This window comes from Beta vulgaris, chromosome 4, assembly GCF_026745355.1.
Source record: "Beta vulgaris subsp. vulgaris cultivar EL10 chromosome 4, EL10.2, whole genome shotgun sequence".
In the NCBI taxonomy this organism is placed as follows: Eukaryota; Viridiplantae; Streptophyta; class Magnoliopsida; order Caryophyllales; family Amaranthaceae; genus Beta; species Beta vulgaris.
In genome coordinates, this window is record NC_079205.1 from 58042683 (window position 1) to 58070206 (window position 27524).

At 37.9% G+C, this 27524-nt stretch overlaps 2 protein-coding genes across 6 annotated transcripts in view; one reads left to right on the forward strand and one right to left on the reverse strand.

The window, feature by feature from the left end:
* Positions 1-10495, reverse strand: part of LOC104890501 (LEAF RUST 10 DISEASE-RESISTANCE LOCUS RECEPTOR-LIKE PROTEIN KINASE-like 2.4) — a 31515-nt gene extending 21020 nt beyond the window's left edge. The window contains exons 1-3 of one of the 4 annotated variants that reach the window (XM_048643450.1): positions 10409-10495; positions 9519-9744; positions 710-2724 (exon numbers count right to left, since the gene is read on the reverse strand). In XM_048643450.1, coding sequence (XP_048499407.1) covers positions 713-2724; positions 9519-9744; positions 10409-10447 — 2277 coding nt within the window. In that variant the 5' untranslated portion in view covers positions 10448-10495 and the 3' untranslated portion in view covers positions 710-712. The other 3 variants (XM_048643451.2, XM_048643449.2, XM_048643452.2) reach the window with 3 other exon arrangements.
* An 8620-nt stretch (positions 10496-19115) lies between these two features.
* Positions 19116-26579, forward strand: LOC104890499 (4,5-DOPA dioxygenase extradiol). Of its 2 annotated transcripts, XM_048643454.2 has the most exons (6): positions 19116-19461; positions 20117-20158; positions 21088-21269; positions 22773-23631; positions 23857-24227; positions 26078-26579. In XM_048643454.2, exons 4-6 carry the CDS (start codon positions 23380-23382, stop codon positions 26295-26297), a joined length of 843 nt encoding a protein of 280 aa, XP_048499411.1. In that variant the 5' UTR covers positions 19116-19461; positions 20117-20158; positions 21088-21269; positions 22773-23379; the 3' UTR covers positions 26298-26579. The 2 variants fall into 2 exon arrangements, with proteins under 2 accessions (XP_048499411.1, XP_048499410.1); XM_048643453.2 differs by lacking the exon at positions 20117-20158 and having other exon boundaries at positions 19135-19461.
* The last annotated feature ends 945 nt before the right edge of the window (positions 26580-27524 follow it).

Consider the following 27524-nt stretch of genomic DNA (forward strand, 5'->3'; position numbering starts at 1 on the left):
CTCAATCACACGAATTTAACTTTCCCACCGTCAATCCCCAAATAATGAAAAATAAACGATGAGTACCCAAATGATAAAAACTAAGAAAGATGAGTCCCCAAAAACATAAAGTATTTATTTACTCTGTATATTCCCCTATTTTATTTTATTTTTTTGAAGGGAAATATATTCCTCTATTTTTCCTCTTAAAATACCCCTATTTTTCCTCTTAAAATACTCCTATTTTTCCTTCAAAAATTCCCCTATTTTTCAGTTATATAACCCCGGCCCAACTGTCAACTTATCATCTGTTTACAAGATAAGAAAGGGATGCACTCTGTACCACAACAATGAGCCGCAAATGAAAGCACACATATTTTACCTAATTCAAGGAGTAATCTTCTTCCTCCACCTGCAGAAAAAGAACTTCTAGACATTACTTTGTGCATATGAATATATCACTAATATCATCCCCAATCAAATATTCCCAAGCTAATATCTAGGCGACTAGGCCATGTTGATAGTTCTGAAAACTTTTCATTTGTATGTTAAAGGTCGTTTGGTTCAAGATATGAAATAAAAAGAGAGTGGTTACAAATAGAGGGGAGGAATAGTAACATAAATAATTACCTTTATCAAGTGTTTAAGTCAAAAAATGGAAATAAATACTTCATCCGTTTCTAAATAAGTGCAATATTTGCATTTTTTTTTTTTTGAGGGGAAAAGCATGCTATTATAGATTAAGGGACAAAACGTCCATTAAAACATAAGGAGCCACTTCCGGGGGATAGTGGTTCTCCCAAATCTGTTCAATGCCAAAAGGGTTAATCCTAGCTAAATGGTGGGCAACAAAGTTCCCATCACGCTTAACATGTGACCATACAACGGAGTTAAAACACACACAAGAAGCTAGAATATTAGAGAGAACAACATCGAGATCCGCTAGGAAAATAGCATGCTGAGAAAGACGATGAATCACATCTTGGCAATCTGATTCCACCACAATATCTTGGAGCCCAAACCTTTTTCCCAGTCGCAGAGCCATATCAATTGCTTTTGCCTCAGCAATGGCAGCTGTCCAGTGGGCGCGAACTCGGCGCGTAGCTGCAAATAATACACCACCCGAGGAAGTGCGAGCAACAGTGCTCAACCCCACCCAGCCATCCACAGCAAGCGAGGCATCCACGTTCAACTTTATAACTCCCAGAGGTGGGGCCACCCAAGTTTTCGGGCTGGCAGCAGGTACAGCAGCACGAACACTGTAAATCTTCGCAGCATAGGAGCTGAATTCCTCCGTAAGGTGATGAGCTCGTTGGATCAATATATTGTGGGGGGTGCTTTTTTGATTAAACACCCAGTCATTGCGCGCACTCCACACTATCCATGCAAGATAGGCGCCCTTCGTGACCAGCTTAGGATCCATATCACGCCAGCACAAAATAATATCAAGGAAAGTATTATCCTCCTCATCCTGCCAAATACCAGCACATCCACTACCAGTCCAAATGTCTCGAACATGAGGGCATCCATATATAGCATGACCTGGGGTTTCAGCAGCTCCACACCCCAAAGGACAAGAATCATCCTCAATCATGTGGCGATGCCTTAACAAAGCACGAACGGGGAGGGTCATAGTACAAAGACGCCATAGAAAGTGGCGAACTTTGGGACTCACTTCCATACTCCAAATGAACACCCAAGCTTGGTGGAAATTATCAAGCTTTCCACCCTTACCAAGCATGTATGCGGTTTTTACCGAATAGCAACCGTCCTTTGTAAAAGCCCAAGTTAACTCATCTTTCATGGGAAGCAAACTGAGAGGGGTGCTAAGGATGCATCGGACATCTCTCTCCACAAACAAAGTTTCAAGTACCTCCACTCGCCATTCCATACTATCGAAATCAATTAACTCATTAACGGTATTGTAAGCATCATTTCTCTCACTAGCGATATACCGACCACTCTCATCCACAACCCAAGGATCATCCCAGATTTTAATGCACGTGCCATTACCAACCCGCCACACCACACCCTCCTTAAGAAGAGCTTTCGAACTCCAAATACTACTCCAGGAATAACTACTTGAACACCCAAGAGGGGCATCCAAAAAATCACATTTTGAATAGTATTTAGCTTTCATAACTCGAGCAAACAAAGCATTCGGTTCACGAACCAATCTCCAAGCTTGACGCCCAAGGAGAGCGTCATTGAAAACCCTAAGATCCTTGAACCCCATACCACCTAAACATTTCAGAGTACACAGAGACTCCCAACTTTTCCAGTGAATTTTCCGCTGCGTATTAGACGAGCCCCACCAAAAACGAGCCATAGCAGAGTGAATTTTTTGGATGACGGAAATAGGGAGCTTATACACACCCATCAGATAAGTAGGAATGGCCTGGATGACAGACTTCAGTAGTACTTCTTTCCCTGCTCGAGATAAAAGTTTTTCCTTCCAACCCTGGAGTTTCTTCCAAATTCTATCCATCAACGAATCAAAAACAGCTTTCTTCGATCGACCAGAGATAGAAGGGATACCAAGGTATTTTTCGTGCCTATCCACCTGCCTCATGTTCAAAATATTCTTCAGCTCTTCCCTTTGTTCGATGCTGACTCCTCGACTAAAAGAAACCTCTGACTTGTCATAGTTAATTTTCTGCCCGGATGCTAGTTCATAATGGTTGAGGATATCAACAATGATAGTGCATTCCTGACGAGAGGCTCTGGAGAAGAGTAAACTGTCATCTGCAAAGAAAAGGTGAGAAATAATTGGACCATTGCGGCTGGCTTTGGCACCATGAATCTGATTATCCTGAACTTGCTTCTGAATTAGTCGAGAAAAAACATCAGCAATAAGGATAAAAAGATAGGGGGAAAGCGGGTCACCCTGCCGCAGCCCCCGAGCTGGGGTAACAGACCCACATACACCTCCATTAATAATGAAGGAATAAGACACCGTCGACACACAACTCATGATAAGATTCACCCAGCGCCCATCAAACCCCATAGTGAGAAGCAGCTTCCTCAGAAAACCCCATTCTACTCGATCATAGGCCTTACTCATGTCAAGTTTCATAGCAACAATACCTTTCCGACTCCTATTCCTGTACTTCATAGAATGAAAAACCTCCATGGCAATATTTGCATAGTGTTTACTATTTCACACTTTAATTTTAATTAGCTTTATTTGGTGATTTACATTTTAAGAAAAAACATAGTCATGTGGGATCTTGTTAGATTCGTCTGAATGTGAATTTTTTTAATATCAACTTTTTATAATTTTTACTTATTGATAATTGAATATATTAATGGTTAAAATAATGCATTGGCAAACGTGAAAACAAGAAGTGTTGCACTTATTTAAAAACAGAGGAAGTAATAATCACTATCATCAATTAATGAATTTGTTACTCGAGGAGTTGAGGGGGGGAGGGGGCAACAAATTGGTGGAATATAGACCATTATCGTGAAGTAGTGGTAATGAATTGAGGTAATGGTAATGGATTGATGAGGGTTTGAACTAACAAGAAGAGATGAAATTGTTAATTAATTCCGTTTCTTAAAGCCTAAAAATAATGAACCACGCATAGTCTTAGTGAGTTGATTATTGCTATTAACACAACTACTAATATCCAATTTTTTGCTACCAAGTGGAGACCATTTTGTGGAAATTTTGGTTTTAACACCCTTGCCAATTCATTAAAATAACTACTTCGAAAAAATAAAATTCGACTATATATATATTTATCTTTAAAGAATTGCTACTCACGTGCTAACAAATTCCTTAAATTATCCACCAACCAATTTAAGGCCACTTTTACTATCTTTTTTTACCCCCTCACATGTTCTTTTTCCCTCACACTTTGTTTTACAAAGTACGAACTACCAAGATTTCACAAAAAATCAATTCCTTAATAATCTATCCCCTGATGCAGGGACCACGAGTTCCATGATTTAGCATGATATTGTCCGCTTTGGATCAAGTTCGCACGAATTTCATGGCTATGCAGGGATATATTCCCAACACATGAGATGTTGAAAATTTTAGTATTACTGCAAAGTATGGTAAATGGGTTGTTTGGGCCCATTTCTTGGATCAGCCCATCTACGACGAAGTTACTAAAATACCCCTAACATTAGGGAACACAATCCTCCATCAGCTGGAGCCGACTAAAATGCCCTCATTCATTACAGGTCTCACCCTCTATAAATAGGGGTTGTCTCATCAGACAAAGGTATTCAATTCTCACCTAACAAAACCAGAGCATCTCTCTCTACATTTACTGACTTTCTCTCTCTACCTCAATCTCAACTGACTTGAGCGTCGGAGGGGCTTTCCTGGGAACACCCCCGGGCCAGTTTTTCATTGTATTTTGCAGGACTATCGGAGACCTTCTCCTCGGCTCTTCAGGCCTTCTCGGGATTTCAAGACTCTCAACACTACACTTACTTTTGACAGTTTCTAGGCGGAAACAGTTTAGCGCCGTTTGTGGGGATGCTATATCTCAAAGTCACATACCGAGAGCAACGTGGCACCCGTCCGAAGGAAGACAAGATCTTTTCACCTGAACTGAGAGCTCCCATCCTGTCGTCATACCACACCTAATGTGGAACCAACTCATTAGGAGGATGAGTGATCTACCTCTCGAGATAAGCAGAACAACTTCAACTCTGGAGCTAATTTCCTCTAAATCCACCCGCCTCCACTCAAAGTGGAAAGGAGGATGCTCGGGAAGAAAAGGACCGAGAAGGTATTTCGCATCACAAATCCTCGAAGAAAATGTGAAGGGACCCCTTTCGGATCCAACAAGCACAAATAAGAAACATGCAACTCGGGCCCCCAACAGGTGCTCAGGATTCTTCCTAGATATCATCACGAATTGCCCATCACTCGACACTTCAATGTCGAGCGGCGGCACATAAGCCTATCGGCGAGAAATTAAGGAAGCAAAAGGAGAGGCTCCCTCCCGGGAGTTCACCAACAACAATCATAATGTGAACGCTCAGTCATGAGAAGAAAGCTCAACCAACTTATCCAAAAAGGGTTAAGTAACATTTATTGGACCTACTCGGCATCCGAGTAGCGTCGTTCCGGCGAAAAAGACCTCCTCGGGAAGCAGAGGCTCATTAGCCTCCCAAGTCGAGAATTTCTCCAATGGCACCCCCTCGGTCGTGAGAGAAATGCCCTAACAAGCTTAGCCAAAAAATGGCTAAGTATCGCTTATTAAGACCTACTCGGCATCCGAGTAGCATCGTTCCGGCGAAAAAGACCTCCTCGGGAAGCAGAGGCTCATTAGCCTCCCGAGTCGAGAATTTCTCCAATGGCACCCCCTTGGTCGTGAGAGGAGTGCCCTAACCAGCTTAGCCAAAAAATGGCTAAGTATCGATTATTAGGACCTACTCGGCATCCGAGTAGCGTCGTTCCGGAGAAAAAGAACTCCTCGGGAAGCAGAGGCTCATTAGCCTCCCGAGTCGAGAATTTCTCCAATGGCACCCCCTCGGTCGTGAGAGGAGTGCCCCAACCAGCTTAGCCAAAAAATGGCTAAGTATCGTTTATTATCCTTCTCGGCCTTGCCAGGGGGATCAACACCCAACTCGGGGTTACTATGGGAGGCTCATTGGCCCCCGAGTAGGTGCACTATCCTTCTCGACCTCAACAGGGAGCTCAACACTTAGCCTAAATTTGGCTAAGTATCTCAACACCCGTCTCGAGATTATCATGGAGGGATCATTGGCCCCCGAGTTGGTGCACTATCCTTCTCGACCTCAACAGGGGGCTCAACACTTAGCCTAAATTTGGCTAAGTATCTCAACGCCCGACTCGGGATCATCATGGAGGGCTCATTGGCCCCCGAGCTGGTGCACTATCCTTCTCGCCTCAACAGGGGGCTCAACACTTAGCCTAAATTTGGCTAAGTATCTCAACACCCAACTCGGGGTTACTAGTTACTATGGGGGGATCATTGTCCCCCGAGCTGGTACATTATCCTTCTCGACCTTACCAGGGGGCTTAACACCCAACTTGGGATCATTAGAGCACATAGAAAGAAGGTGAAATCTCGAACCCTTCCCCCTCCCCCTCCCGGGACCGACATGGTGCTCCAGACCAGGAATCTTTCTCAGGTTCCGCTAGACGATCGCTTCGGGAAGGAATGAGGCTACCCTATCCGTTCGTCCAGCGTGGGGCTAATTGCTTGAACCCATCAGCTGGTCCAATAAATGCACTCGATAGAGGTGTGATGGTATTTGTCATCCCCCCGAGTCAAAAACTTCTCCAATGGCATCCCCTCGGTAGTGGAGGAGCGCCCCGACCGACTGTCATTGTCCGAACGAATCAACCTCCTCGGGAAACATGGGGCTCATTAGCCCCTCGAGTCGAGCATACACTTCGCGGTACCTCCTCAGCCATGCCAGGAGTACCCTATCACTTAGCGAAAAAGTTAAGTGCAAATAAATCAACCTCCTCGGGAAACATGGGGCTCACCATTCCCCCGAGTCGAGCATACACTTCGCGGTACCTCCTCGGCCATGCCAAGAGTACCCGATCACTTAGCGAAAATAGCTAAGTGCAAACAAATCAACCTCCTCGGGAAACATGGGGCTCACCATTTCCCCGAGTCGAGCATACACTTCGCGGTACCTCCTCGGCCATGCCAGGAGTACCCGATCACTTAGCGAAGAAAGCTAAGTGCAAACAAATCAACCTGCTCGGGAAACATGGGGCTCATTATCCCCTCGAGTTGAGCATACACCTCGCGGTACCTCCTCGGCCATGCCAGGAGTACCCTATCACTTAGCGAAAAAGTTAAGTGCAAACAAATCAACCTCCTCGGAAAACATGAGGCTCACCATTCCCCCGAGTCGAGCATCCATCTCGCGGTACCTCCTCGGTCATAAGAGGAGCGTCCTAGCAAATTAGCCAAAAAACGGCTATCATTAATTGGACCTACTCGAGATCCGAGTAGCGTCGTGAAACCTCCTTGGGATACATAGGGCTCCTTAGCCTCCCCCGAGTCGAGAAACTCCTTCATCGGCACCTCCTCGGTCATAATAGGAGCGTCCTACTAACTTAGCCGAATAATGGCTAAAAATCATTAATTGGACCTACTCGGGATCCGAGTAGATAGCGTCGTGACCCCTCCTCGGGGTACATGACGCTCATTAGCCCCCCGAGGTGAAAAACTCTGTCATTGGCACCTCCTTGGTCATAACGGGAGCGTCCCACTAACTTAGTCGAGAAACGGCTAAGTATCGTTGAAAGGAGGATGCTCGGGAATCAACCCTTGTTCGGGAATCAACCCTTGTTCGGGAATCTTTAATAACGGCTATCATCCTCATCCCCGAGCTTGTTGTCAAGATTCCTTTTCCCCCCGACTCGGGGATCAATTCTTGGGATCACCTATTTCAGGGCCCAATGGCCCCCGAGTCCCCATCTGTTTTCCCGAGATTGACCATGAGGTTCAAAGCCACCTAGTGGGGACTATTCTCCCAAGGGTTTCAGACCTTCTCGGGAGCTAAATTGGGCACCTGAAGAGCTTGAGTCCCTACCCCGAGGCCTATACCACTCTCAGGATACAACCAACGCCCATCTGAAAACTCTCGGGGTTGGGGCTGTGAATACACCCGCAAGGGGTCTGCTGCCCTAAAGGCCCTCGGGATAGGGGCTGCGAAAACATCCCCCAAGGGGTCTAGAACTCTAGACATTCTTGGGGTCGGGCCTGAGGTTCCACCCTCGTTATCTCAATCCGGTCGGGCAAACCACCCCCGGGTTGGTGTTGAACACTCTAGTGCATCGATCCCGAAACTCCGCCACCCGCACAGTACCCCGAGCCTAGCGCATTGTGTGTCGGGAAAGGTTACCTTCCCAACTCGGGAGTTAACTAGCCAAGCATTGGATTACCCGAGAGTTCGCGAGAGTCCTCTACCCCGGCTTGGCTCGTGAGAAGCCTCTCGGATGCATGAGATCCTTCGACCGGACTCGGGTGCATGAGACCCTCTTTACTAAATTTCGAGCTCGGGAATTGATGAGACCTGCTGTCGGGATCCCCAAGCCCCCGACTCGGGACTTAAAGCTACACCAAGCACCGCGTCCCAAGATGATGTTTTCGGGATCTCTTAGCCCCTGACTCGGGGTTGCCCTGCAGCACCGAGCGTCGCGTCACGTAAGGTCCCTGTCGGGGTTTCTTAGTCGTGGCTCGAGAATCCACCCTCGGCCAAGCAGTAGTCGGCCAATGCAAAGTGGGTATTCTCTATTATTCTCGAAGGCGTGATCATACCTCATCTACCCTGACTTGGGAATTCATAAGATCCCCTTCTCAGGAAGCGAGACCCCTGTGCTTGGTTAATCCTAGCGCCAGATAGCTAACTCAAGACACATCATTCATCCTCGGCACAAGCATTATTTTTCCGCCAATCAACCGCACTAAGAATGGCAGATCTTTACTCCGATTACTTGGCGTGGGGCTAATTGTTTGGGCCCATTTCTTGGACCGGCCCATCTACGACGAAGTTACTAAAATACCCCTAACATTAGGGAACACAATCCTCCATCAGCTGGAGCCGACTAAAATGCCCTCATTTATTACAGGTCTCACCCTCTATAAATAGGGGTTGTCTCATCAGACAAAGGTATTCAATTCTCACCTAACAAAATCAGAGCATCTCTCTCTACATTTACTGACTTTCTCTCTCTACCTCAATCTCAACTGACTTGAGCGTCGGAGGGGCTTTCCTGGGAACACCCCCGGATCAGTTTTTCATTGTATTTTGCAGGATTATCGGAGACCTCCTCCTCGGCTCTTCAGGCCTTCTCGGGATTTCAAGACTCTCAACACTACACTTACTTTTGACAGTTTCTAGGCAGAAACATGGGTCAAATCAAAAAGTCAAATTCAGGCTGTTTTGTACTCCCTTCGTCCTAAAATATAGTTCCCATTTTCATTTTGGGTGTCCCAAAATATAGTTCCCCCATATTTAGTTCCACAATTTTCCGTAATTTGTCAAGAAAAACCGTGTCCCATCATTTATTTGCTTATTGAATTTTGTTTTTCCTTTGTTTTTTCTACCAAAATGTTACAATTAATGCTCTTTCACCAATTATTCTCCATTCTCTCTTCTAAAATCTTCTTTTCCCATACAACATTTATCTAAATAAACAAAAAGTTTTTACTATCCATCTTATATTCTACTTACATCAATTACCGTGAAAAAAGGGAAATGGGAACTATATTTTGGGACGGAGGGCTTGTTCTCTTTGGCATAAAACAGCTAAACCGAACTGAATTGAATTGAACTGAATTGAAATGAATAGTGATTATGTGAGAGAAAAAGTATTGTCCATAGCTGAACTGAATTAAACTGAACTAAACTGAACTGAATTGAACTGGACTGAATTGAAAATAAGTTGGGGAGAACAGGCCCGAAGGGAGTATTTATTAGGACGGGTTTAGGTTAAGATTTGGCTAATTCCTTTTGCTTACCATTATTAAACAAAATAAAAGAATTCCACAAATAAAAATAAAAATAAAAAGAATTTATACCTGATTTAGATCTAGCTGATCTACAAACTAATTGTTTGGATCCATCACTGCAGTAACACACGAACTGATCTGAAGATAGTTCCTCTGACGATCCACATCTGCCACCAGACTTCTGACACTCAGAACAGGCTGTGAAGTTCGCCTTATACATCATTTGAATTGGCCACTTGGTTAAGATTCTATAAATCGAACCATCTTTTGTGCTTCTAAGCTCATCCAACCCTCTCTGATACACCGGAAAAATGACATTGTTACTACACGAGCAATTACGACTCATGTCAGATGGTTTATCAAAATAATAAGCAGAACCAGTAGAACCATCCTTGTAGGTGCAGTTCAATGATTTGTAACCACAACCATTACCACAACCATAGTATAAGATTATGTTTCTGTAACTCGCAGCTGGCTTAAATGTTGAAATAAACGTTATATTCGATTCTTTTAGATGACAATGTTCAAAAAGCTTATTTGGGGAAACGACTATAGTGTTGGAAGACAGGTTGATAGCGAGCACTCTAAATGGTACACCATATCCCTTGTTAATAAGATTGGTAACAGTATGAACTTTGACATCGCTGCTACATTTGAGCCTCAAATCTGGGATCCCACAGAATTTAGGCCTATTGTCTCCCCAAAATGGGTACCCTACTGTGATATTCCCACATGAGTATGGAATAGAGCATGCTGCGTAATTCGTATCCTCGCTCTTTAGCAAGGGAAAAGTTAAGAAAAAGATGAATGTTGTGAAGATAAATTGAATGCTTGTGAAACTTAACATGATTTTATCATTGATTTCTAGAGCATTTTTCTAAGTTTCATCTAAAGGCAGCAAAAGTATATTACATAGAAAGGACTACCTTGTGAGTGAATGGAATTAAGAAACTTCAAACCTTGTAGGGCAGGCTACGGCTAAGCGGACAAGCGGGCATACATCAGACTTCAGTGGACTTGACTTGAACAAAAGACGACTTTGCAACAAAACAAAAGCCACAAAAAATGAAAATCTGTTGTCTCCAAAATTTTGTATACCACTACATTTATTCTGGTTAAGTGTATTATTATTTATTATTATTTCAAAAAAAAATTGTGAGAGTGGACTGCGAAAAGTCTAGAGTTCAATCGAGACGAATACAAACTTGTCGGACTGAATTTAAAATTTTGGATTGGACTGGACTCAGACTCAAATTTTCAAGTCCAAATATTTTCGTGGTAGATATGAACTCACCCTAATGGCAGTGGATCTCGGACCCGGCCCGGATCCGTGGACCCAAATCCGATTTTTCGGGTCTGGATCCTAAAATTATGGACCCGTTGAATTCGGGTCCACTTGTCAGTTCACGGATCCGGATCTATACAATAAACCCGGATCCGAATCCACTTGTCAGATCACGGATCCGGGTCCGGATCTATACAATAAACCCGGATCCGCAGATCCGTTTTAATAAAGGCTTGCTAAATTTCAGACCTGGTAGAATGAATAAGCGTAGTGTCCCCAACCCCCTACCATCTTATATGCCCCTTCTCTCTCTCTCCTCATCCTCTCTCTCTATCTCTCTCTCTCTCTGACACTACGCTTCTCTCTATCTCTCCTAATTTATCCTTGGTCAGCCGCCACCAACAACCACCACACACGTACAGCCGCCACCAACAACCACCCACTCGCCAGCAAAAGAGAAGTCTGCCACCTTCCAAGCACGCGACCAGTAATTTGTTGATGAGATTACCCACCACCAGCAGTCCGTTCCTACTCCCTACCCACCACCAACAGTCCACTACCACCCACTCCCAATTTCTCTAGTTTTTTAGTTTGATTTATTTTTTATTTTCATATATAATTTCGTTCTCTTGTATTTTCAGAACAATTTACTTTTTGGTTGATTTTCGTTTAGATCTAGTCAATATGTAATTTATTTCTAATTTAGGGTTTATGTTTCAATTTTCGTTTATCAGTGGATTTTCGTTTAAGTTTTTGGTTCATTTTCATTTATTTGTTGATTTTTGGGTTTATGTTGATATTTGTTTTGATTCACCATTCAGGAAATGCAAAACTTTCTCCAAACTCAGATTGAGAAATACTTGAACTTGATCGTATCTAATTGCTTAGGCATGTAAATCTTATGGACATATATGTCGAGATAATGTTTGTGAGCACTTTTTTCTACAATTAGAGGGTAGGAAAAAGGTAAAGGACATGATGATAAGGTCTCTTATTAACAACACCAAAAATTGAATAAAAGAATCATGATATTTTTTAGCATTGGTTACACTCAAATTACTTAGTTCTGTGATGTTTAGGGTTCCTTCAACTCATGATGTTGCATGAATATGATAATCATTCAGGTCACTCCATGATGATAGTAGGGATCCGTTTTGGACCCGGATCCGTCGAATCTGGATCCAACGTCTGGAAACGGGTCCGGGTCCACCTGAACCCGGTCCAGATCCGACCCGTTGCCATCCCTAAGTCTCACCCCTTTGAGGTCCAATCCAATCCAAAAATATTTTAATATATAATTTTTTTTGGGTTATTCTACATTTTGGCCTCGTGTTTTTCCATTTCCTACGTTGTACCCCATGTTTCTAGAATTTCTACATTGTACCCTTCAACTCTCATTTTTTAATTCACATTGCCATTAATGAGCTCATATTAATTATGGACGTTAGGTTTGGCATTAAATGCCTTACCTACCGTTTGATTTTGGGGAGAAGCTTCACAAAGAAAGAAAGAAGATGAAGATTTGTGGGGGAGGGGATATAAGTCAATAAGAGGGAGTTAAACCCTAAGTTTTATGGTGAGAAAGTTTCCTTCTCATGGGTTTTTTAACCTGATGGTAATTTAATAAATAAATATTAATTTCACTAAGGTAGTGTTTGGAAACTTGTATTTCATTTCAATTAATGGAATTGAAATCTGGAATTTAAAGTTTGTATTTCAATTCCTAATCATTGTTTTGTAAATGGGGTTTGATAGAAGAGAGAGAAATAGAGGTTTAATGGAGGAGAGAGAAAAAGTGTGGGTTTACTAAAGGAGAGAGAAATAAATATTAGAGAGCGAATGAGTGAAGTTGAGATATAGATACTCATGAAGTTGGGATATAGATACTCATGGAGTTGGGATATGTATGAGGAGAAAATTTCAAATGACAAGGTAATAGCTTGAATTTCAAATTCTACTAATATAGGCTTTTGATAAGAATTTAATCAAATTCCATAATTTCAAATTCCATGATAGAGTACAAATCTATTCTTGGGACCTCAACCATTAGCTTAAGCTTTTAGTTGAGTTGGTCCCTTGACATGGTATCAAGAGCCAGCGTGACAAAAAGGTCACGGGTTCGAATCTCATCCACCCCTCCTTTCTCGGTGGAATATTTAGCGTCAGGTATGAGGGAGACCTGTGTTGCATCCACACTTCAAGCCCAAAGGGCTCTTGCGTGAGAGGGCGTGATAGAGTATAAATCTATTCCTGGGGCCTCAACCATAAGCTTAAGCTTTTGGTTGAGTTGGTCCTATGACATTCCATGCCATCCAAACAATAGATTTCATCCAAATTCAGGATTTGAAATGAAATCTTGCTATCCAAACATAGCATAACGTAATACTTAATGTTCACTTAACGGCAATGGCAATTTGAATTAAAAAATGAGAGTTGAAAGGTATAGTGTAGAAATCCTAGAAACATGGGGTACAACGTAGAAAATGGAAAAATACGAGAATAAAATGTAGAAAGACCTTTTTTTTTCTCTATTTCCTCTCAACTTATATCGAGGTATGTATCTAATTTCACTCATATTTATAGTATTCTACTTTAACTTAAGCTTTCCAATTTTAGTTTTCATTTTTCTTATTCTGATGCATTAACTGTGTTTTAATATTAATCTTAATTGTTGTTATGCTTCATCGCGAGATACAAATTAGATTATGTTGAATGGATGTTGCCTGAGGTGTATGATCCTCATGTTTCTTGTATTTTAATTATCATTTTGGGTTGGGTTGGGTTGTTTTGGGTATGGTATCTTTCAATTTGCATCTCATTATAGACTTCAAAGATATATGTAATCTACTTTATGGAATGGAGGTAATGATTTTAATCTTTCAAATTTTCAATTATGAGAAAATATTGTGAACTTAAATTAAAAAAAAAATTAAAATAATATTCGGACTAAACTAAATCAAATTCAGACTTTAAAAAAATTGGACTGAAATAAGAAAAGTTTCGGATTGAATTTGGACATGATTCCTCGAGTCTATAAACTTTGGAGTGGATTTGAATTTGAAAGTCCATTCCAGACCAATCCACTTACACCCCTAATTATGATCCACCTATTTCTAATTAAAATTTATGAAAATTTATTATAATATATCAATCTCATAAACTTACAAGAAAAGGTGGTATATAATCTATACAAATATATTAAAAGACATGAGAAAAAAGCCTATGTGCCACGTGGCATTCTCCTCAAATTTCTAATACAAATGTTTTAGGTAAATGTGTACTCCTCACTTAGAAAAAAAATGTGTAATTGCAATGTATCGAACACGTGACTTTTAAAATGAAAAGTAAAAGATTAACCATAAATACACTATGACTTTGTTTTCTAATGTTTCAAATAAAATATGATGAAGTCTTGTAATAATTATAATTAACTAAAAAAACTTAAACAAGTTTATACATCTCTAACACTCTTATTATGTAACCTAATATTGTCTTTCAAAAAAAAAAAAATGTAACCTAATATTGATATCATATTCTCTTACCACAATTCTTTTTAAGGTATTATTTTCAAACTCAAACCTTTCAATGTTTTTTTACTTATCGCGTCATGAATTTTTCAATTTCTTAATGGATAAAAAATACAAAAAGTTGCAAAATAAATTACGAAATTTAAAAATAATAACATATTTATTTATCGTAACTGATCCGAAACATCATACGGACAAAAAAAATTAGTTATATAAATTAAAAGATACATAAAATGTAGAACATAAGATTTAATTTCATGTCTGAGTGATAGTACGATGAAAAGGAGTATTGGATATTTGTATGCTGGCGCCCTGGCGGTGAGTGAAAAAGAATTAGTAGGTGTTGTGTCAACATTATAGACTTTTCCAAGTTTTCTCTGCACCTACCAGTTGGGTGATGGTACTTAGAGCAACTCCAATGGTTGTTTGGAAGTTCTTGCTTGCAATTTTCTAAAAGATAGAGCTACTAGCTTTATTATTGGAGACAAATTTAGCTTGTTGCTTTGTGAAGCCACTTAGCTCCACAAAGCTATTAGCTTTGTCAATTTTTTGTGGGGCCAACTTTCACTTTTCTCTTTCATATTTTACTTTCCAATACACTTTCTCTATATATAATTGGAGTTATGACATGTGGGACCTACAAAAACTACAAGTAGTTGTAGTTTTCTAATGGGAGAGGTTGTAGCTAGGAATGTTGTAATTTGGAAATATGATGTGGCATACAAAGCTACAACTACTTGTAGCTTGCCATTGTGGGTGCTCTTAGCTTGCTCAATGCTCGTGAAAAGTCGTGTTTCATATTTAATCAATCATTTTTGTTTTATTATCTACTCCCTTCTTTTTTAATTGCAACATTTACACTTTTATATTTGTCAAGATATAATTTTGCCCATTAATAACTTTAGTTGTATATTTTAAAAAACTATGCAAATGAGATATTAAAAAACTGCATATTGAGACGAATTTACCAGTCTTCTCAAAATAATCCTAACTTTGAATTATTTTAGAACAGTTCCAACTTCAGGGGTACATTCTCAGTATAACCCGAACTATTAATTTTCAATAGATTATAGACCTAAAATGATTCTGTGTAGTTAAGAAAAATGATAGTTTGACTTATTTTGATAAGGTTCCCTCAAAAGTTGGGTTTATTCTGTAATAATCCAAAGTTTAGGATTATTTTGAAAAGACGGGTGAAAGTTGAATTATACGTGTCAATTTTTCTAATAAGATATCATATGACTATGTTTATCCTTGTGTGTAGATCATTATAAACGATCAAAGTGTGAACAGTAAATAATATAAAATTCAAAATGTTGCAATCAAAAAATTAAAGAACAGAAAAGTATCTCTCATATTTCATTGGTTGCGTCACTTTTGTACGAGAAGGTAGTATACATGTTTCAAGTGGTTCCTTGGATAAGGATAGGAGTTCGCTCAAGTGGGTAGAGCGCTCCCCCTTGGCCCTTGAGGTCAGGAGTTCGATCTTTACCCCCAGCATTATGTTGGGATATTTCTTTAGCATGCTATGCATGCCTTACCAGCCAATGTGTTGGTGTTTCCTACAGGTAGGGGTTAGCCCTTGGACTGACTTAATTTTCTAATCAAAAAAAAATCAAAAAAAAAAAAGTGGTTCCTTGGGTTGATGTTATGGTTATATAGGGAAATAAGAAGATACCTCTCTGTATTTTTTTTTATCTTTCCTACTTTGATTTTACACGTTTTTCAATACATTTATCCTATATTAAATATCTTTCATTACATATTTGTAAAAATTATAATAATTGAATATTAATAAAGTACTCATTGAGACGAATCAAATAAGACCCCATATAACTTCTTTTTTCTTATATATTGAGAAAAATCTACAAGATTCTATCTAATTGTGAATAGTGTCAAAATTCTAAGTGAGAAAGACAAAAAAATACAGAGGGAGTATTGGTTGTGCAGGCAGCTAGGCATTAGAGGTTGGGCCGGGGCGGGCCTCGTCACGAGCCCGGCCCGCGGGCTTGAGTAAATGGTGGGCCAGGCCCGAGCCCATGAGTGGCGGGCCGGGCTTGAAAATTTAAAAATTTGTCCACGGGACCGTGGGCCGGGCTTGAAATTTTAAAAATTTGTCCACGGGCCCGTGGGCCGGGCTTGAAATTTTAAAAATTATTCCACGGCCCGGCCCATGTTTTATGTTGTATTTTTGGCAATTTTAAAGTAAAAAACAAAGGAAATGAGCGTTTGGCCCGCGGGCTCATGCCGGTGCGGACTGAAAATAAAATTTCTTGACCGTGTCAGGCCCGCGGCCCACGTAGCGGACAACGGGCCGGGCCTCGATCGGGCTCTTGCTGGGCCGGGCCCAAATCGTGCCGGCCCATGCCCACCTCTACCAAGCATGCATGTGCAGATGTGCCTATTTTGCTACACACGTGATCACTTAAATTGCATAACTTAGGCTCTATTTTTTATAGGATTTTTTAACTAGAATAATACAAACTTTCGCCCATTCTCTCGCAATAATACAAACTTTTGATTATTTTTATATAATACAAACTTTTGCCGAAAATTCCTCTAGTAGGGCAATATGACTTGTAACTTGAATAACAGGTAAAAAAAAATCAACTTTATTCTTTCTCCTTCCTCCCCTCACCCCTTACCTGAACCACCCCAGAGCCCCTCACCCAACAAACGACCACCAGCGATCCAACCCCTCCCCCCCCCCCCGCACGACCACCAACGATCCCCCCCACCCACCGCACGACCATCAACGACCACTAGTACCCCCACCGGCCAATTTCTCACCAACAGTACCCCTCACTCCTCTTTCTCTCTCCTCCTAATTTTCTCCCCCAACCACCTAAAACCACAAAATGTTGGGTTTCCTCTACCACATAACCATGAAACCACCACAAAAGAGCAATCCTCATTATCCATTACTGACATCGACGACCTCAATTGAGGTCGAGACTTTGGCAAGATAAAAATCGCAATCGGAGGCGAAAATCGCCGACCACGAGAGCGAGATCGAGTCACTGAGGAGAAAGAAACACGCATCACCATCATACCTCAAGGCGTCGGAATACATTGCTAAGCGAGCTTTCGAGGTCAACGGCCATGTTGGGCGTCCTTTTCTTCGCGCTGAGCGAATGCGAGTTGATTCGCGAAAATCATAAGCTGAAGGTGGTTTTGTGGTGGGGGAGGGGCTGGGCAGGTGGTTTCGTGGTGGGGGAGGGGCTGGGGAGGTGATTTCGTGGTGGGGGAGGGGCTGGGCGGGTGGTTTCTGGTGGGGGAGGGTGCGGAGTGGTTTCGGTGTGGCTGAAGTGGTTTCCGGGTGGGGGAGGAGGAAGAGAGAGAAACGTGTCAGTCATGGAGGCTCAGGCCAGGGGTGGGGGTAGGGTGGGGGAGTGAGAAAGATAATGGAGGGGGGTAGCAGGAAAAGAAAGAAGAAAAAAAGGAAATTGTGTTTTTTTTCAAAATTTAAATATAATTAAAAAACCAGCCAATCAAATAAGACATGTGTCCTAGTGAGTGCCACGTCAGCTTATTTACCTCCTACAATAAGTTAACAACCGGTATTGTCCTACTGGAGGAATTATAGGCAAAAGGTTGTATTATTTAAAAATAATCAAAAGTTTGTATTATTGCGAGAGAACGGGCAAAAGTTTGTATTATTCTAGTTAAAAAATCCTTTTTTTATATAAAATTTCAGTTTACTTCAATCACTTCAACTCAATTCACTTTAAATAGCACAATTCAATCCAGTTAAGCTCAATTTTCTTCAATTCAGTTTAATTAGTGTATGTCAATGTATGTAAATTGTAAGAGTTGTCAACAAGCCTTGTTCAATTTTTGGGTGAAAAGTTACAAGTTAAATAAAAGTGTTAGAGAAAAGAGTTAGTTATAAAATAGATCAACACACACAGAAAATCTCTATATAATATACGGTTTTTCACCAAATACTTCTGACAAAAAAAAATTATTCACCAAATACCCCTCCCCCCTTTTCAAAATTCACCAAATACCTGGCCTTTTAAAAAATTCACCAGATACTCTTTTGTTGACGGACGTTAGTCCTCCGTTAGCGTTTATTAACAAGTTTATCTTAAGTCAACCTAATATTCCCTAAGTTAATCTAATTAACCCTAACTAAACCTAACCTACTCTCTCTCCCCAACCCCACCAGCCCCCAGCCCCACCACCCCCCAGCCCACCACCCCCCAACAATGCCAGCCCCACCAGCCCCCCTTCCCGTTCCCCACAGCTCCCCCTCCCACATAGCCCCATTTTCTTTCGAAGATTCTGGTGAACCCTTCTCCATTATTCCCCCTTCTCTTTTGAAAAATCTGAGATCTAGTGTGGTGGCAACTGCTTTTCTAACGTTTGAGATTTTCTCAGGTGATCGGCCCCTTATTCGACTGCTCCTAGTTGTCCGCCTCAAACTAGAAGCATCACCAGAGGGATGAGGGCTGCGTGGGAGGGGGACGGTGTGGCTGCATGATAAGTCATATTTATATATAGTTTTTAGGTGCATCTAGATTGCATTTTAGAGCATTTAGTTTCATATTTAGGTTCATTGTTGCATTATATTCTCAAGTTATGCCTTTCTACTCCTGTTCGGTATGTTTTCTTGTTTTTGATGAATTTCATGCATTAAGGACGTATTTGGAGTATGATTAGCTAAACTTGAAGATTAGGAGTACTTGGAAAGAAGCTACAATGAATAAGGATCATATGGATATGTCATAATACGAGTTTGAGAAAAAACAAAGCAGAAAATCATTAGAAAAAATGTGAAAAAAGAGTTACGTCTACAAGATCCATTTAAAACCTCTAATGGACATGTGAATCAAACCAAACAAGATCCACCTATGGCCCAAAATCAGGATAAATGCACAACCATAAAACCCCATAATTACAACCACGTGCATAACGTTTCAAATCCACAAAAATAAAAAGAAAGAAGATTTTATGGGGTCCATCAAACAACCAATGGGTATCTTACACGTACTCCAATCACCATGCTAATGAACACTAAACGCGTTTTTTCTTGAACATTTATCCAAAAACATTATAATAATCATGTTGTAATTTAGCTTATCTCACCAAACTTTCCTTTTTTTTTTTCTTTTAGTGCCCAATTTAGAAGATAGAGAGAAAATTCTTCTCTTTTTTTCTACTCTGTAACTCAAATCCAAAACCCCATTTCACCCAGGTACTTTCTCTCTCCTCAAATTTCTCTTCTTTTTTTTTTGTTTTTTCATCAAATAATTGGAATTATGTTTATAATTGGTTCTATTTTTAATTTGTTGAATTCTGATTATTGTGTTTTCTTTGATTAAATGCGAGAACTTTTTTATTTTTTGTTCCAGAGGGTGCATGTTAAGATTAAAAAACAAACTGGGTTTAGATTTTTTGATTGATTACTGGCTTAAAATCTAAAAATGGTCATGTTATTTGAGCATAATTTATGCTGGTAGGTGGGTAAGATTGTGTTAAACTTTTTTCTTCTTAATTTCAAGTTGCAATTAGTTTATTATGGAAGATATTAAACATAATTGATTGTTTGTAAGAATTTGACTATTCTATATGTGGAAATTAGAAGTGAAAAAATGATGAAATTACAGAGATGATATGAGAAATCTTGAAGCATATATATAAACTTGTTTCTGATGCTTGGCAATGGCTTAAAAGATTAACATGCTTAGGAGTTTGTTGTCAATTTGATTTCGTTGTTATAGCCTATGAATAATGATAAAATTATAGAGTAGTTTGAACAATGTGGGAGGTTTTCGTTTTACCCCTTGAATAGTTTAATGGGAGTAAGGAATCGTTCATCATTTTGACCGGAATTGTGTTCTTTGTTGTAGAAATGGAATTTCGTTATATTGAGAGGATAGCATAGCGAGTTTGTAAGTATTTTAGGTTGAATTTTCCGTGTTTACAGTCACGCTTGTGCATTTCTAGTACCAAGTGTGTATTTTACTCCATTCATTTTCATTTTCATTCCGTTTATTGTCACCTAAGGGTTGTGGTGTGGATAAAATGGTAATGGAAGTTAGTGAAGAAAATCTTTTTCTTGTAGTGAAGGTGCATTATGATGGACTTTTCTATGGGACATTACATGTATAACTAAACACAAAATCGTTACTGTTCCCTTAATTTGTGAAATGATCCATAAGTTGTCGAGCCATTTCATCGGGAAATTTATCTGTGTAATTCAACGGAGTAAAAATAAGGGAGAAGAACGGGAACTCATCTTGACTCTTCAATATAGAAGTAAACAATGAAAGGATGGCAAAATCAGAGTAGAGATAGATAGAGGTCAGAGGAGTCTTGATGTCCTCATTTCCATGTAGACCCGTTCAAATCCTTGAAAATTAGTCAATACTGAGTATATATGAATCTTCATTCTTTTGCCTTTGATTTTGTTAGCTTCTTTTACTCCGTATATTCTGTTGAAAATTGCAAATTATATTCTAGAATGCTGGGAATGTTGCCTTAAATAGAAATGGTGATAACAAATTCTTACAAGATTATGGGTGGGTGTGTTGGAGGAGGGGGCTGAATCTATTTAGAGTTCGGGATTTTGGTGGTTAAAGATTACTTCTCTTTATCGCCTTTCTTTTCTCTCTGTTTGGATTATTTACAAATGAAAGAATTCCACTTTATGAATATGGATTTGCATAACATAACCAATTTGAAAGTCTAAGGGACTACACTAATTTCAAATCAGCAAGTTACCATTCTTTATATTTCTTTGATGGGTAACAATGAAGAGGTGTTAAACTCGTGAGCTCGTTTTCTTTACTTTATCATTTATATGCTGTTTGCATGTCAGATTTGCATGGCACAGTCAGATGGTTCAAGAATCTTGTCTGCGGCAGTCATATGGTGCATGGCCTATGTTATTGTTGCGGTTATCAGCTCTCTGCGTGCCTTTGCTTTAATCTGTTTCTGCATCTCAAGTTGGTGAAGCAATTTTGACACTATTCAGAATCACTTTCGACTTGGAGTTTACTGGTTAGTAAGCACGGGAGTGCAATGTTTAATTTGTACTAGTATTCTCCTTTAAAGTTCGTAAGGTTTTGATATTTTATTTGAATGGATAAATGGTCGTGTTAATACTTCATGTTTCACCCTTAGCCATACAATACAAATGCAATGTACTAAAGGATAGTCCATAGGAAGAAAAGGCTACTGTACACAGTCATCCACCAAGAATGTGCATCCAGATGTAATTGTGCAGTCGAACTAATGTTCTGCCCAATATGATATTTGAATCGAGTCAAAATGTGTTGCTGCAAAAATTGATCTTAGAGAAATTTATTGAATTTGTATTTGCCACAAGAAGCCCTGAGCTTACAAAACCATAAATGCATACGTTGAGCTCCGAAAGGATCCTAACATGTTGCTGCTGAACCCTCCAAGTGAGCATTTTGTTTACCTCACGTAGTTAAGTTTGGTCCCTGTTGCACTGAAACTAAAAGATCACATACCGTCTTCCCAGATTGGGATGGGATTTTTATACCTTAGAGATTGATAGTTTAATGATTTTCAGTCTAAAAGTTTATTGCGAAGGACTTCAACTAGAGGGGTTCCCATATAGCTTAGTTCATCTTGGCTGCCTCACAGTATAGCTATTGTGTCCTAAGGCATCTAGTTGAGCTCCCAGCCTTCCTTATCTCCAAGTATGACCAAGTGCTCCTGTGGATATCAGTCTCTCAGGCCAAAAGTGTATTCTGTGATTCACATGATAGTGATCTCTCTCTTGTGGTTATCATGGCGAATGAACACCATCCCAAGGGTGAAGAGGATGGTCATCCATTATATTGTTTATCAGATCTTTTCTTAATTTTACTAATTTGTTATGTAGGCATCATATATATGATCATATTCATAATCCCTCCATCTATGTCTGATGGTCATACACCCAAATGCTGTTCTTCATCCCTCTGACTATCTTGCCCTGACATAATTTCACTGAAGGGCAAGATAGTGTCAACCCTTCACAATGTGCATTCATAATATGTCCCATCACAATGTGCATTCTCTTTTATAGTCATATTATTCGTTCTAAAGCATTTACAGCTTAAAGAATGAAAAGATACGTTATGTGCATCAAATAGACTCATGGAACATATTACAAAACTATTATACATTCTGTGCGTGTAGAGGTTCTTGTGATTTAGACATATTGTACCCCAATGGAGTAATGTCTGGCTAAAGGGATTGCTAACTGTTTTTCTGTGCTTTAAGAAACAATCACACACATATATCCAGGTCTTGGTTGCCGTAAGAATTTCTGGATCTGCAACATAGATGACCTCTGTAGATTATTTCGAATTCAGACCTCAAGATACTTGTTCTCTTTTGCCCTTATTGCAGTCAATGAACCATTACATATCTTCTATAAGTGGTAGTATCAGTTAACTATAACATCCTTGTTAAAATGGATCTCATTATATGACTCTATGACTCTATCCATACCATGAATTAATGTTGTTTTCCCTATCTGTTTTGTAGTGCTTGCATTTGAAGCTTCAGATGTGACAAGTGAGATGTTTGATGCGAAGGCATAAATGTACATAGCTGTGTGTCGAAGATTCATATGGATTCGTCATTATAATCATAGGAAAGTATAGGATTAACACACCTCTTTTCTTTTTTTTTGACGGGACACAATCGAAGACACTCGAGGAAGAGAAAGTGTGGATAATGATATAGGCTGCTGAAAATATGTTTAGGTAGAGTCTGACAGTGAGCTTCTAACTTGGGCATTGTAATGGTCTGGTACATGCTGTATGATCATCATTTTTATTGTGATTCAAGCAGGATTCAGTGATTTGATATAAATGATCAGTACAAACAAGAAGTATTAATTTACAGAACAATATTTGACTTGATAATTAATCCTACTAGCTTAAATTATAATCCATGCATTCCGCCGGCAAATGTGTATGCATATAATGCAATAAATTTCAACAGATATAACATTTGGCGGCACCATCAATGGATCCTGTTTACCATTAAAAAATGATTAAAATCTGATCCTCTTTAAAACCAAATTAAACAGTAACAATCAAAGTAACAAAACCTATTGAAAAGTTGTTTATTAACTTAAAGTGGAAAAATGGATGGAGAGAAAATGATCAAAGAAACCTTCTTTATAACTCATGGATGCCCGAAATTGACAATAGAAGAAACTCATCCATTGAACTCATTCTTCCAAAATTGGAGAGAAAAAGTGTATTCCTTGAAGCCTAAAGCTATACTAGTCATTTCTGCTCATTGGATAACTGATCAACCAGCTGTGAATTCTGTTCATCTCAATGATACCATGTATGATTACGAAGGCGTTAGCTACCCTGCTCCTTTATATCAGGTCTTTCTCAATCTTCCCTACTTTTCTATTTCGTTAATCATGTTTATAGTTTTCTACTTTCTTTTTTCGAAAGAAATTACTCGCGATACAGATGTTAAAACATTATATACTTGCTAAATGTGTACTATATTTGGCGGCAACTCTAAAAATGGTCCAAAACTCTCCTCGTTTTCCTTGGATGATCAATTCCCATTTGCATATTTTCTAATGTTTATCGATTACCAGGTGAAGTATCCGGCTCCTGGGTCTCCAGAATTGGCAAAAAAGGTACAAGAACTTCTCATGACATCCGGGTTTGAATCTGTGAAGATTGACAAAGAACGTGGGCTTGATCATGCAACTTGGGTACCTCTTATGCTGATGTATCCTGAGGCTGACATCCCTGTATGTGGGCTCTCAATTCAACCGCATTTGGATGGAACGTACCACTATAACATGGGACGAGCCTTGGCTCCTCTGAAAGACGAAGGTGTACTCATCATTGGTTCCGGAAGTGCAACACACCCTGCATGGGATTCGCCTCAATATTATGATGGAGTTGCTCCTTGGGCTGCAGAGTTTGATGCTTGGCTTCAAACAACTCTAACAAATGGAAGGTACCCCGTTTTTTTCGCTTTAGCCTAGGCCATGTTCTTTTGGACTTATTTTCAATTCACTTAAGTTCGTTTCAGTTCTGTTCTCTTCAGTTCAGTCTTGTCTATTATTATTATTATTATTATTATTATTATTATTATTATTATTATTATTATTATTATTATTATTATTATTATTATTATTATTATTATTATATTATTATTATTATTATTATTATTATTTATTATTATATTATTATTATTATTATTATTATTATTATTATTATTATTATTATTATTATTTATTATTATTATTATTATTATATTATTATTATATTTATTATTATTATTATTATTATTATTATTATTATTATTATTATTATTATTTATTATTATTATTATTATTATTATTATTATTATTATTATTATTATTATTATTATTATTATTATTATTATTATTATTATTATTATTATTATTATTATTATTATTATTATATTATTATTATTATTATTATTATTATTATTATATTATTATTATTATTATTATTATTATTCTTATATTATTATTATTATTATATATTATTATTATTATTATTATTATTATTATTATTATTATATTATTTATTATTATTATTATTATTATTATTATTATTATTATTATTATTATATTATTATTATTATTATTATTAATTATTATTATTATTATTATTATTATTATTATTATTATTATTATTATTATTATTATTATTATATTATTATTATTATTATTATTATTATATTATTATTAATTATTATTATTATTATTATTATTATTATTATTATTTATTATTATTATTATTATATTATTATTATATATTATTATTTATTATTATTATTATTATTATTATTATTATTATTATATTATTATTATTATTATTATTATTATTATTATTATTATTATTATTATTATTATTATTATTATTATTATTATTATTATTATTATTATTATTATTTTATTATTATTATTATTATTATTATTTATTATTATTATTATTATTATTATATTATTATTATTATTATTATTATTATTATTATTAATTGTTATTTAATTTTTCTTATTATTGTTGTTATTATTCTTAGTATTAATGTTGTTATTATTCTTATTATTCTTATGATTACTATTATTATCATGGGTGTATCTATTAAAGGTCATGAGTGGTCTATGCCTCACCAAAAAAAAATAGTTTTTTGTTTGTCTTAACGTCAGGCATATTTATAGTTAAATAAATGCGATTCCTGAGCCAAAAATTTAGAGAATCTAACTTATTTCAGTGGTAAAAGCTCTACCAACTTATTACATGCGGACTGCGGTGCTTTTATGTCGCCGATTCGACTCCCTGGGTACCAGTTTCAACTTTTATTTTTCTCTTTCTTTTCTTTTGTTTTTTCCTTTTTCTTTTTCCTCTTTTACCATTTTCCCTTTTCTCCTTTTGATCTTTCTAGCTCTAACTTTAACAAAAAAAAAAAAAATCACTTTGTACCTATTGTCTAGACCAGGCCATTTGCTTGGTTTAATTAGGACCCGATGATTATTATTATTATTATCTAGACCAGGCCACCAACAACAATTTAATAAAAATAATAAACAATTATATAAAAATAATAAATAATAAAATAATAATAAGTATTGATAATATTATGTTAATATTTATTGATTATTATCGATTATTATTATTTTAGAAAATTAAATATACAATTTAGTTCAATTTCTCTCGATTCAGTTCAACCCAGTTCAGTTCAAAAGAGCATGGCCTTAGTCTTAAGTTGAAATGATCAACATTGTTGTGACCTTTCGGATAGATGAAGATTATGATTTGCTACATGGTTTTGATTAGGTATGAAGATTTGAATACATATGAAACGAAAGCACCAAACTGGAAATTAGCACATCCAATGCCAGAGCATTTTTATCCGTTGCACGTCGCCATGGGTGCTGCTGGTGAAAATTGCAAGGGAGAGCGTGTTCATAGTAGTTGGTACCGTGGTACCTTGACTAATGGTAGAGTGTCTAATGGTACTTTGAAACATGCTTCCTACAAGTTCACTTCCACCTAATTCTCACAATCTCACCTTCTACACTTTAGTCCATTGCCAATTTGCCACTGTCCAAAATGATGGATTTTGTATTTGCTTCACTGCAATTCCGTAAACTTCTACAATAAGAAGATATCAACATTATAGTATCTTTGCTCTAAACATTGTTACAAATGTTTTGATGATAGATTGATAGTGATAATGTGATGTTTTAGATGTTTAGCTCCAGTAAATCACAAAAAATGTGATTTAATAGACTTGTTCAGAGGTTTTTTTTTTTAAATGCATTATGGGAGAATATTTTTACAATTGGTTCATTTGTTATTGCTGTTTAATCCGAACGAATGATGATTTTTTGCCAGAAAATACATGTTGTAGTTCAACTATTCTATGGGCGTGTTCGGCACAAGCTTTTTAAGTAGCTTTTAGTGTCTTGACTCGGTCAAAACACTAATTAGAAAAAATAATAGTGTTCGACAAAGTAGTGGTGTAAGTAGCTTTTAGTGGTACAAGTAGTGTTTTAGTAGTGTTTGTCAAAAGCTACAATTGGGGTAGCTTTTAATAGTGTATAAATTATATGTTAAAGTTTTATTTGAGTTTTTTAACTAGTTATTCTTAAACAACTACTTTGACAGCTTCTTTTACCGAACATCAATATTTTATACAACTACTTGGACAGCTAATAGCTACACACCAACCACCAAAAGTTACCAGCTAATAGCTACTCTCACAGCTAATAGCTACTACCACAACTACAGTTGTCGAACACTCCCTATGTTTCTTGTCAGTATGTTCAGCCTATGTATATTCTTTGAATTTTTTCCCTAGATATAGTCAAAAGGAGTTTTAATTCCCTTTCCGCACCTAAATTAAAATTAATTCTCTGCATATCATTCATGTAGAACTTCATGTCAGAAAAAAATTTGCTTTTTTTTGGCAAAACAAACCGCTACATAGAGTAGCATTTAATAATAAAACAAACTGCTATTTGTTGTAATTAAAGATGGAAAAAATAAAGGAAAAAAGGGGCGCCCGATTGGATCGAGCAGGCGTCTCATTGTCAATGTTGGTGCCTGGTCGGGCGACCTCCGTGAGTTTTGATTTTTTTCGTCTCGAGCCTGATCGGACAAAGGCCAATATTATCGTTTTCAGATCTTTTCATTATTTCCTTTTGTAACCTCACCTTTATTACATGGTTTAAGGATGCTTATCATCCTTATAATGGAGATTTATTCTAATTCATAATTC

Excerpts from the sequence above, each read along its gene's own strand:
- LOC104890499 (XM_048643454.2), top strand. The coding sequence starts at position 23,380 with ATGGATGGAGAGAAAATGATCAAAGAAACCTTCTTTATAACTCATGGA. Across the intron at positions 23,632-23,856 it reads ACCCTGCTCCTTTATATCAG|GTGAAGTATCCGGCTCCTGG; the intron begins GTCTTTCTCAAT and ends ATCGATTACCAG. Across the intron at positions 24,228-26,077 it reads ACAACTCTAACAAATGGAAG|GTATGAAGATTTGAATACAT; the intron begins GTACCCCGTTTT and ends GGTTTTGATTAG.